Genomic DNA, 12899 nt, shown 5'->3' on the forward strand with positions numbered 1-12899 from the left:
GACTTCATCTACACAGTCACATTCTTGTTATTCTATCCATCCTCATTGCTTTGGTTCTAACTATTGTGTGTTTGCTCTACATGAAAAAGTAGTTGACCGATAAGCTGCAAGAGAGGGACGGCACAGTCATGTCTCTAGAAGACTCAAAATATCCTGTAGTTCAATGTATTCCTCATTCACAATGGTCCCTGTTCGGTTAATTATGCATGGAATTTATTGAAACTGTCCTTTTAAAACCTGTACTGAATGCTGAACTGTACAGTTCTGAAGGGGCTTGACATACTGTGAGGAATCCTTCTTGTCAGATAATCTACAAAAAAGAGGTCACCCTTTCAGATTGAAGTGAGGTGGAATTTCTTCTTTCACAGAGTCACAAATCTTTGGAGTTATCTACTCCAGAAAACAAATGTAGCTGATTCAAAGACGAAACAGACAGATTTTCAGCCTATAGGGAAGTTGAGAGCTACAGAGAACAGTCCAGAGAGCAGAAGTGAAGACAAGATCAGATCAGCCATGATCTCATTGAACTTCTGCTTCCCCTACATATTCTTAATGACTTCAGAAAGTTATGATTTCAGAAAGCCCATCCAACTTCAAAGGCATATTATCTCCCATTAGCTTTCCTATACCTTTCACAATTTACAAGTCTCAACAGCTGGAAGTGTACTATAGAAGTTTCATCTCTGTCAGTCACTTTAGTCTCAAGAATGAAGTTCTTTTTTTCTTAATAGTCTACACATTATGCGTCTGTGCGCTCTCTTCCTCTTCAGGGTCCTGTTATAAGTTCTTCCGGTTCTTCCAATTCTTCCCTATTCATGTAGTTCCTTAAGATTAAGATGAGGAGGCCTTTTTCCCAACAACCACAACAAAAACAATATCTAGTTTTAGTAAACAGTTAAGTCCATGGGTTTAATTAATACAAAAGACCATTAAAAAAGTTGTAAAACAATTGACTTACTCTTCTTTACAAGTACAAAATAAATCCAATTCACAAAACAATGTGATTTGTGAAAATTTGTCAGAGTTTGGTCTTGCTTCAGCAAGTTAAGCCTTAATCACACTTCATCGTAAAGCTTGGGTACAATCATTTAAAATGAGAGTTCATGGTGATCCTGATTCCTTTTCATCCATGTGTAGGAAGAAAGAAACCTTGTCCATGGAAATATCTGTGCGAAGAATGTCCTGATGATCAGAGAAGAGGACAGAAAAGCAGGAAATCCACCGTTCATAAAGCTAGCTGATCCTGGAGTAGGGATAACAGTTCTGTCAAAAGATGGTATGCATACTCTGTTAAGCATTGCATTGAATGGATATTTACTCATGAGGTTTTGTCAATGTATTGAAATTTATAGCATTCCTTAGTTTTGATTATGCCTAAATGTTCTAATATAAACCCGTGTTTCAATTTCTTCAATCTACTCTCCAAAAATTAATAAGAAGTCTATTTTCAGTGAGTGGAACCTCTAATCTATTTTTTTCTCCCAACTCTTTGAACATGTTGTGGCCTTCTAATTTATACCTATGCTCCTGAAGGATCTGTCTTTGCCCTCCCCCAACAATTGTAGAGTTGCTGTCGCACAGCTCCTGTAATCTGGCTGAATCCTGATCCTGTGTGGACTTAGCACATTTTCCCTATGAGCAGTGTGAGTTTCCTCATGGTAGCCACATCTCAAAGATATGTGGAATATCGGATATTTGATTCAGATTTGGAATCATTTATTCACATGTACATTGAAAGATACAGTGAAATGCGTCATTTGCATTAGCAACCAGCACAACCTAAGGATGTGCTGGGGCAATCTGCAAGTGTTACCATACATTCTGGCACCAACATAGTATGCCCACACTGCTCAGCAATCAATTAAACTGACTCCGGCTTGTGTAGGGTGTTGTAGAATATGGCAGGGGAAGGGATGGAGTTGATGAAAATACAGGGAGAATAAAATGAGATTTGTATAAAATGGGTGCTGATGGTGGGTACAGATCCAGTGGGCAGAAAGGACATGTGGCTGTGCTGTACGATATCGTGACTCCAATCTATAGCAGACTAGAGCCACTGCTGTCCTTGGATTCTTTTGCATCAGAAACTGTATGAAAACTGTAAACTCCATGTTTGTAATTGATGGGAGCATTTGAGGCATTGGGACAGGCAAATGAACAGGCATGGAATGGGATGATAGAGACCATGGGTAGTCAGATTTTTTTTTAAATTGGTATCATGGCTGACACAGGCTTTGTGGAATAAAAGGCTTGTTCTTGTGCTGTACTGTTCTATGTCAAAGAATTGTAGAATCATACAGCAGAGAATTAGGCCGTTTTGGCCCACCTCATCCATATTGACCATGGTACTTGCATGTGCTTTTCTAATTTTCTTGCGTTAGGCTTGTATATATCACCACAGCTTTCATATCTAAGTACCAGTCCACATGTATCTTAAACATATTTATACCACCTCCTCTGGCAGCTTGTTCCACATAACTACTATTCTTAGTGCAAAACTTACTCCTGAGATCTCCTTTAAGATCCTCCCCTAAAATCTATGTCTTTCAGGCCAAGATTCTCCTGTCCTGGAAAAAAGTCTCTGACTTGTCTATATATTTTATGAAACTTTATGACATTACCCCTCAGCTTCCATTGAGAATTATTGGTTACATTGGTGTCCAATGTGCTTTATTAGTTGCAGGAGGTACCTGATAATATGGCCACTGAGTGTATGCCAGTGGTAATAAACCTGATTCTGATTCAAAATATTACCCTCTAACTCTTCAAGCTGTACTTACGTGAGTGTTACTCAAAGGTAAAAGAACAAAACTGCTAAAACTTTGCTAAACTGTGGAAAGTGTGGTAGCTGTAATGGAGAAATATTTTATTACCTTTATTCCAAAAAATAGCTTAAGTAACACTTACCTGTGATACGTTTTGCTCTTTTCAAATTCTGTTATTTTAATTAATGTTAAATCAGTAATCTCTTAATTCATGTTACTGCTCCTTTGCCTATCAAACCATACTGTATTAGTTAGTGCAACTTAGAAACTGTGCTGTATGGTTCAGATTCAATGAACTTTTAACCTTGCATGATGTATTTGTTGCATGTACTCCTTAATTTGATAACCATTTCTATTATCTAGTTCTAGTTGAACGTATTCCTTGGGTGCCACCAGAATGTATTCAGGATCCCAAGAATTTCAGCCTGGCAACAGACAAATGGAGCTTTGGTGCCACCTTATGGGAGATTTGTAGTGGAGGAGATAAACCACTTGGTCTGTTTGACAGCACAAGGGTAAGTCAGACTGCGTAGGAATAAAATCCATCACTGTTAAAATCTGCAATGACTTTATGAAATATTGACAAACTATGTTAATATTGACACTCTCAATGCTAGGAATGACTCATTATCTTGCTATATACACTGTATTTATCCATCGGATAATAAATTGTTACACTTTCAGTTTTTGATCAGTTACTTTAAGGTGATTTGAGATTACCACATGCTTTTTGCCTTGTAGTTAATAACCAGACAATAAAAGAAAAGATATCCAGTGAAGTGAGCTATTGGAACAAAGGAGTTGAGCATCAAGAGAGATTGTTATTTTCTGATTTATAGAATTTCGGATGGCAGCCTGCCTCTACCCAGCCCACTTGCAAAATGTTTATAATGCCAGCAATAAACCAACATACCAAACTGGGTGCTTTGGACATGTTCAGTTGAACTTTGGAAAAGGAAGGTCCTTTCAATTCACAGAGTGACAGGGAGCTACGATGCCCAGAATGGAGATGCACAGAGTGACAGGAAGCTACAGTGTCCAGAATGGAGATACACAGAGTGACAGGGAGCTACGACGTCCAGAATGGAGATGCACAGGGTGATGGGGAACTACGATGCCTAGAATGGAGATGCACAATGTCCAGAATGGAGATGCATACAGAAGGAGGATTGTAGTCATGGAATACACATCGTATAACGCAAGCAAGAAGGTCAGCTTTCTTGGTTTCTCAAAGGAGCCTAGCTTTTGCAAACGGCATTTGTCTCATCAGATGGTGCAGATCTCTGCAGCCTAACATGGGAAGACATGACTCCTGCCAGATCTGGTGGACTCAAATCACTAATGACTGCTGCTGTTGCCTTTTCACTTCTGGACCATTTTGAGGCAGTTCACGATTTCCCATAGCATAGGGTGCCACCAGTTGAAGCAAACTGCATACTTTCAGAGCTTCCAGAAGCTTCTATCAGATGATTCTTCACAGTGTGGTAGTTTTGCAACAACAAGTAGAGGTTTACCCAGGTGTTTACTGAATTTCCTCTCAGCTGTTGTCTCCAAATTGTCAAGGTCCAAACTTTCTGCTACAGAAACTGGATTCATAAGTGAGATTCGTACTTCGTATTTCATGACACCATGAAGAACTACAGTAATTCTGGGAAGGGCACATGGCTGCCTTTGTTTAACTTTGAAGGAGTTCATTCATTTCCAGACAAACAACAACAAGTTTATTAGGTATTGTTCTGAATGGAAAATGTGCTTGGTGTGGAAAGCTGAATTTCTCTTTGTGATTTAGATTAGTTCCTAACATGGCACTTTCAAGATTTTTTCATATTTTACGCATATTCAAACAAAATGTAGGGGAAGTTCCTCAAGATTTTCACACCCACTTTCTTTCTTAAAATATGTTTTGACCTGTCTTTAACTTATGTTTTACTTTTAACAGAAATTGCAATTTTATGAAGATAAACATCAGCTTCCTGCTCCAAAGTGGTTGGAACTGGCGAATCTCATCAATCACTGCATGAATTATGAACCAGACTTCAGGCCTTCATTCCGTGCCATAATACGTGACCTCAATAGCCTGTTTACCCCAGGTTTGTTTCTTCCCAGCCACCTCATTCTGAAGCGAATCAGAACTTGAAAGAAACTTCACTCTACCATCTTTATTAATGATTACCGAATATTGATTGGCAGATATAGAATCTTCAAAAATATGTTTACATTGTGCAAATGTTTAAACTGAAAAGATGGCTAATTTTCTTTTACTGTAAGATGTGAGAATCATTGCCAAGAATGCAGTTACTGTCCTTCCTTTACCAGTATGCCTTTAAAAGTATCACTACCTGAGCTTGGACTCACATGTAGACCAGAGGGAAGGATCCCTTTCCTAAAGGTGGAAGTAGGTGAGGAATTGATGGGTATTTGGAATGAGGTGAGGAGGGGAGTGGAGTTCGGATTCAGCAGCTGCTGGATGGTAGCTAAAACAGGTAAGGACAATATCCAAGGTTCGTCCATCGTCATCGATGAAGACCTCGACACCATTAGTACTTTTTACGAGGTCGAGTTGCTAGGTCGACATTCAACCCTGCACAGATGGAAAGCATGCCTAGGAGCGGCCCGACTGGATTCGAACTCGGGAACCTTCTCTCCGGAGTCCGGCGCTGATGTCACTGCGCCACCAGCCGGCTTATAGATGGTGTCGAGACTAGCGCTTGATTTGGATTTAAGTGAGGGAGAGTTGCACAACGTCAGCCTCACTCTGTCTTCCCAATTCCCATCTGGATCCAGTGGCAAAACGAGTCGAGACGGCTGGAGATGGGACTAGGCGCAGTGGATGACCAGGACATCTTCTGTGTCTTGTCGTGCTCTGCGCGTTCCACGACGCTTGCAGAGACCGCCTTCTTAACCGTTGGACCTTCCTTTGGCCTTGTCCACTCAATCCACCGGAGTATGTCTTCATATGCTAGGATAGACAACTCCCTATCTCAGCAAGGGTTTGAGACCCGTCGGCTACTCTCACCTGGTTTAGCCGGCTTGTCGAAGCTGTTGCCCAGGGTGTGGCCGCTGTCGCATGCAAACAGCTACCGGGAGCCACAGGTGAGAGCTGAGTTCCAGGTGGGGACCGAAGGTGGACAAAGCTGAGACACAGACACTATGGATGCTGGAATCTGATAAGTAGGAAAACGGGTAAGGGAGGAATGATGGACAGAATTTGGTGTAGAAAATGTTGAACATGCCGGCCTTCATCAGCCAGGGCATCAAGCTGAGGTTTAAGGACATTATGTTGCAGTTATACAAGTCATTGGTGAGGCGGCACTTGGAGTATTGTGTACAGTTTTGGACACCTTATTAATAGAAAAGACAATTTCAAGCTCGAGAGGGTGCAGAAGAGACGTATGAGGATGCTGTCGGGACTAGAGGGCCCAAATTACAGGGCAAGGCTGCCCATGCTGGATTTTTATTCCTTGAAGTGTAGGAGAATCAGAGATGTAGGAGAACCATAGAAGTTTATAAAATCATGAGGGCTATAGATAAGGTGGACAGTCATAGTCTATTCCCCAGGGTTGGGGAGCCCAAAACTAGAGGGCACAGATACAAGAGGGGAGAGAATTAAAAGAGACCTGAGAGGTAACTTCTTTACACAGAGGGTGATGAGTATCTAAAATGAGCTGCCAGAGGAAGTGGTTGGGGTGGGTACAACAGCAACATGTAAGAGTCATTTGGATAGTTTCATGGAGGGGAAGGGCTTGGAAGGTTAGGGGCCAAACACAGGCAAATGATACTAGCAGGAGGGTTGCTGTGGCATGCAGGGATCAGTTGGTCCAAAGGGCTGCTTCTGTGCTATATTACTCTGTGTCCATAACAAGTTTGGGAGAAGAGACTGGAGATCTATAGGATCAGTGCAAGGGTGATAGGCGGAAGGTACTTGGAGGTGGGGGGAATAAAAGTGGGTGTTGGGGGTTTTTAGGAGGACAGGAAAGAGAACCCCGATGAATCAGAAGAAGAGAGAAAGGTACACAGATGCTGGTTGCTTGAAACTTTCCCACACAAAACCAGTGAAGAAATTAAATGTAGTAAATGCACAAATAAACATGTATAGTAAGTTTAGCAAACATAACTGTAATGGTGGCAGAAATTTTTAATATTTTTATCCAGTATTGACTAGTCATCCTTTGCAATAGCTCGTGCTTTATCTTAGCATTCCTTTGTATGGAGCTTGTGTATAGAGCCTTAAGATATTTTTTACATCAACAGTACTATGTGAACTCTTTATCGGAGACTGATGTGTTATAGTTTATTTGCAATAAGTTTATTTGTATCAAGGATTTTTGTAAATTAACATGGCTAATAGGAGAACTGGTAAAAAAAAAATTGGGTAATTAGCAATTAACATAACAATTAATGATTAACCTGGATTTTCGGCATCAACAGAACTTTGCTTCCAGGTTACCTTAGTATTTAGTACATTAGGAAGGATCTTTTAGCTGGCCATCAAATTTCAAGTTATGAAAGATTTTTTTTAAATTGTTCCCATCATTTTCAGAGTTTTTTTCTGTTGCAAAATGGCAAATGCTTCATCGTCATGACATATAGAATATGTGATATTTTCCAGCTATGTGGTGAAGTATTAGTTGTAACTTTGAACTATAGAAGTTACTGATTGTCTGACTGAGACATATTGAGAGAAAATTCTTCCATGTATCACAATGTTTTGCATACTCTGCAAATGAATATTATCCAAAAACAGTTGCTAAGTGCTGCTAGATTCACCTTGTGTGCTCAGTGCACTCGTGTTGTTGATGAACATACCCACTGAGAAAGCTGAGCATCTACACTGATATCAAGTGGTATACAAGGCATGTCTGTTGTCATTTGCCCAAAATTCTCAAAAGGCCTTGTCTGCTCAAACCAAAGCTGGTTTAAATTAAAGCATGATTTTGTATTAGCTACCTGCTCCACAGCCCAGGAGTCCCAAGCTTCCAGCTAAGACATTTAAAAATATTTGTCTGTGTTTTCTCAACTAGCATCTTCTCACTCACCATATTCCTTTGCTGCCAATATTACACAGGCACTGTCTTGTGTGTCTGACCCTCTAGAACCACTTCAGCATGTGTCCAATATCCCCAACTTCCACTATTCTCTACATCGAAACACTTGGTGATGTTTCTGACTCTACCACCTTTTCAGGCACTAGGCTCCAGATCCCATCATCCTCCAAGTGAAAGCGCTTCTCCTCAACTTACTTCTAAACCATCCAACTGCATTTTAATATAGAATGTGTGAAGATAAAATATTCTGATCAGGAAAAGGATAATTATATCAATTTGGAAATCCTCTCTTCTTTCTCCCACAGATTATGAATTATTGGTTGAAAGTGACCTTTTGCCAAATATGAGAGGAGGTGGCCTTGGATTCCTTGCTTCCTGTGGAAGTCATGATCCTGCACAGTTTGAAGAAAGGCATCTTATATTCCTGCAGCAATTGGGCAAGGTAATGAGTCATCCTACTTGCTGGCTGAGACAAGTGTCCAATCCACATTCCTTTTCTGTATCAATACTCAGTCTACTGAAGAATGGAGTTTGATTACACAGATCTTCATAACCTCATGATTCTTCTTGCTGCAAAACCATGTGAAACCATAGTAATAACAGAGAGTGCTGGTCAGTCAGCATCTGTGGAGACAGAGTCAATGTTTCAAGCTGGTGACTTTTTATCAGAATAGACAAGTTACAACAATTTAAAAGAAATAAGGGAATTGTGAATAAAAGGAAAAGACTATACAAGCAGAAATTCAGTGATGAAGTCATAGAAGGGTGGTAGTGGGACAAGTAACAAGAAGTAGATCAAGAGAATTTGACGTTACTATCACAGTCTCTAACCGTCCCTGTTAACCAGAAACTCCACTGGACCAGCCATATAAAGATGGTGCCTCCAAAAGGCAGTTAGAGACTGGGTATCTTCCGGCAATTAAATTAATTTTTGAAACCCCAAAGTTTTACCACCATAAAGCACAAATTAGGAATGTGATAAATGCACTTCATTTTCCTTAATTAGTGGAGCTCTAAAATCTCTCAAGAAGCTCAGTATCATCCAGGGCAAAATAGCCCACTCAACTGGCACCCCATCCATCATTCTAATGTTTTTGTTTCCTTCCAGCACAGCACATTGTAAATTCAGTGCATGTCGTGTACAAAATGCACCACAGTCACTCAAGTAGGCTACTCCCACAGCACCTCCCACACCTGTGATCTCTAGCTCCAAGAAGAGCGAAGACAGCAGTACCACTCATGTGCTCCACTCCAAGTCATAAATCACCTTCATTTGGAAGCACTTCACCAGTCCTTTAATGTTACTGGGTTTAAATCTTGGAATGTCCTCCCTAATCTTATAGTAGAAGCACCATGGAACAATTGATATTCTAGAAAGTAGATCACCATCATCTTCTCAAGAACGATCAGGAACTAACATTACCAGTGATGGCAAGATCCTAAAACCGAATTTAAAAAGAAATTTTAAATCTGCCTGCGTTTACCTACAGTCTGTCTGTAGTGAAAATTGAACAGCCACAGATTGTGGAAATGTGAAATGAAACAGGGAATGTTGGAAGCACTCAGCAAGTCAGGTAATATCTGTGAAGGAGGAACTGAGTTAATGTTTCAGGTCAAAGGTCTACAACCTGAAACATTGTGGCACTTCCTCTCTTTATAGTTCCTCCTGTCTTCATTTCAAAATTCCAGCATCGGTGTGTTTTTGCTTCTTGACAATTCAGTTGTTTCCTCTTTTAGTCAAGGGATGGGAATCCATCCTTCACCCCAGATTAGAACGCAACTGAGAAACATCTGCAAGGGCTATCATTTTGGTAGCGTAGCAGCTAGCACAGTGCTATAACGGCTTGGGATATTACGGGGTCATTCCTGCGCTGTTCTGTAAGAAGTCTCTGTATGTCCTCCCTGTGGAATGCTCCAGTTTCTTCCCACAGTCCAAAGACGTACCCGGTAGGTTAATTGGTCATTGTAAATTGCCTCATGATTACACTAGGGTTAATTGGGGTTGTGGTTCGCTTGGTGGCATGGCTCGAAGGGCTAGGAGATCCTACTCCATGCAATATCGCTTAAAAATAAACCTTCGAGGCTGCTTCATACTCTTTCAAAATGGATTAATATATATGCATTCCTGTCACTGAAGCTGAGTATAATACTCCATCTTAAGCCCCTTCTTAACTCAACATCAGAACCCAGGCACAAACTCCCATCCCCCTCTCCCCTGTCCTGGTGGTCTCAGACCAAGCCAGAGCCCCCTTGCCAGAGTTTCCCTCAGACAGAGAGCTTGTTGATGATTGACTGGGTGTGCTGGAAACTCTCAGTGGAATTGTTCACTAAAAGGGGAGTTACCCACTATACGTAGCCTGGGAGGTACTATTCCTTCTCTACAGTGATGGGCTATCCTCTGCAGTGAATGGTCAGTCGGAAGGTAAAGAGCTAACTAATCTCTACCGGCTTTCAATGATCTAACCAATTCCTGAAAGTGAACTGGGTCATGACCAGCTGTTACATGTGTAATTATTGGCAGCTAGACAGATCCAACCCATGGCCTGCTGAACTTGCTAACCTCAGTTTTGCATCTGTTGGTTGTATTAAGTTGAATCAGAGCAGAGTTGCGTGTATGGGGACTGAACAAGAGCAACATGTGATATTGAAGAAAATGGCTGCACTGTATATAAAAAAACTCAGAATTGCAAACATTTATCTACAGTTGGTGAGCTGAACTTCACAAATAAAGAAGCAAAGGATATCAAAATCAAAGTGTTGTGTGAAGTAGAATTGGGGAGATGGTGGCAGAGAGGGCAGTCACTGTTGAACGAAGGGGGCAACAGCAGTCACCTGTAGGTGGTTCGAAGTTTACAGTTCCAGACTCAGGAACTAAGCTCAGTCGAAAGCAGCTGTTTCATAGCTTCAGTAACCAAAGTTCAACTCTAACCTTTAGTGCTGTCCGTGTGGGGTGTGCATGTTCTCTATGTGACAGTGTAAGTTTCTTCCAGGTGATCCTCTTTCCTTCCATATTCTAAAGAAGTGCAGGTTAATAGATTAATTGGCCATTTGTAGGTTTTGTGTTGGGTATAGGTGAGTGGTAGAATTTAGGAATATTGAGAGTAGAAAAAAGGGAATTACTGCAAGATTGGTGGAAATGAGTTTCTGATCATCATCATCGAATCCCTGGGTTGAAGGGCATATGTCCATGCTTTCAGACTCTAGCTATGACTCTGTAATTCCTTACTCATGGAAGGAAAAAACCTTCCATAAGAAAGGAAACATTTCAAAATCTGTGGGATATTATCGCCAATTGCAGGTAAGTGCTTGCAATTGTTGAGTTTTTTAAAATACTGTACAGCCATTTGGTTTCACTACCACGTGTTCTTGTTGCAAGCAGTAGGCAGTGCGTACTCTCACTATGTTCACCACACTTATACAGTGGCTCTCCTCTCAAAACAGGGCAACTTTGGTAGTGTTGAGCTCTGCCGATATGACCCACTGCAGGACAACACAGGCGATGTGGTGGCAGTGAAGAAACTGCAGCAGAGCACCGCAGAACACATTCGTGACTTTGAAAGAGAAATCGAAATTCTGAAATCTCTTCAACATGAGAACATTGTCAAGTACAAAGGGGTGTGCTACAGCGCAGGTGGGTATTTAATAATAAAGTTGACTTCACTCATTGTTAAGCATTGAATTTTCAAAGATATTGACTTGCTGTAGTTTACAGACTTACCCTGTTCAACACAGAGAAGAGGTTAAGTTTCCCCACAGCCAGCAGAAGTGCTTTCTGAAAGAATAGGAAAGATCAGCAAAATTTGGTCTGAGTGACTGGATGTTCGAAGAAGTGGGTAATGCTGAGTTTTTAATGGCATGACTCAAATATGCCCAGCTTCTATTCCTTAACACACTGTCGCATACAGGGAATTTTTTCGCCTGTGGAAATATTTTGTATTTCACTAGAGGGAATTCATCAGCTGTATGCTTAACTGTATAATTTGTGTTAACATAGAACATAAAAATCTACAGCACATTACAGGCTCCTCAGCCCACAATGCTGTGCCGACCATGTAACGTACTCTAGAAACTACCTAGAATTTCCCTAGTGCATAGCCCTCTATTTTTCTAACCTCCATGTATCTAAGAGGCTCTTAAAAGACCCTATCGTATCCACTTCCACTACCATTGTCAGCAGTGTATTCCACGCACCCACCACTCTCTGTGTGAAAGACTTACCCCTGACATCCCCTCGGTACCTATTTCCAAGCACCTCATGTTATGCCATTTCAGCCCTGGGGGGAAAACCTCTGATTATCCACACGATCAATGCACCTCATCATCTTATACACCTGTTCTTTGGTGCAAAGATTTCTTGCACAAGTCGGCACAAAATCCGGGGCCTTGGTTATTAATTGTAATAAGCAGCTGGGCCAAAGATGATAACAGAGTCATCGATTGCAGGGTGGCCTTGAAAAATCCTGGTCCAACTCCATGCCCAAGGATTGGACCTGGCATGATGAGTGCAGGGCATTTGTGGAAGGTGGGTTAGAACTGGCAGCACCTACAGTATTTTGTGGGATGAAGGTAGTGCCGACCACTCCACTCTGGACTTCTACGCCAGTCTGATCATGCTCGAAGAAGATAATGTAAGAAGTAGAAGTAGGGGTGTGCCATCCTGCCCTGTGAGCCTGCTCCATTATTCAATATGTTTGTAGCTGATCTTTTACCTCACAGCCTTTTTCCTTCATGGTAAAAATATCTATTGACCTCTGTTGTGAAAATTCCAAAAAATTACTGGGTTTTGGGTGAAGAAATTCTTTCTCGGCTCAGTCTTGGATGTCTGACCCCACTTAAGATAGAAGCCCAGATCCTGGTTCTCAGCAATGTGGAGGAATATCAGCCCTATGTTTTCCTTGTCAGCCCATGAAAACTACATTTTAATGAGATCATTTTTCTTTCTTCTAAAGAGATTTATAGTGTACTTATTCAACATTCCCACCATCAATGAAATCAATCTAGTGAACTTACACTATGCTTCCTCTATTGCAAATGTAATCTTTCTTTTGGTCAGAGACCAAACCATTTTCCAAGTGCCTGATATATAGTT

At 41.1% G+C, this 12899-nt stretch overlaps 1 protein-coding gene across 3 annotated transcripts in view; it reads left to right on the plus strand.

Annotated features, from left to right (window-relative positions):
* jak2b (Janus kinase 2b) overlaps positions 1 to 12899 on the plus strand; it is a 279703-nt gene that overhangs the window by 251673 nt on the left and 15131 nt on the right. For all 3 annotated transcript variants that reach the window (XM_072258216.1, XM_072258215.1, XM_072258214.1), the window contains 5 exons: positions 1138 to 1276; positions 3129 to 3280; positions 4705 to 4855; positions 8116 to 8252; positions 11252 to 11441. In XM_072258216.1, coding sequence (XP_072114317.1) covers positions 1138 to 1276; positions 3129 to 3280; positions 4705 to 4855; positions 8116 to 8252; positions 11252 to 11441 — 769 coding nt within the window. The remainder of the gene's footprint in view (positions 1 to 1137; positions 1277 to 3128; positions 3281 to 4704; positions 4856 to 8115; positions 8253 to 11251; positions 11442 to 12899) is intronic.

This window comes from Mobula birostris, chromosome 5 (assembly GCF_030028105.1).
Source record: "Mobula birostris isolate sMobBir1 chromosome 5, sMobBir1.hap1, whole genome shotgun sequence".
In the NCBI taxonomy this organism is placed as follows: Eukaryota; Metazoa; Chordata; class Chondrichthyes; order Myliobatiformes; family Myliobatidae; genus Mobula; species Mobula birostris.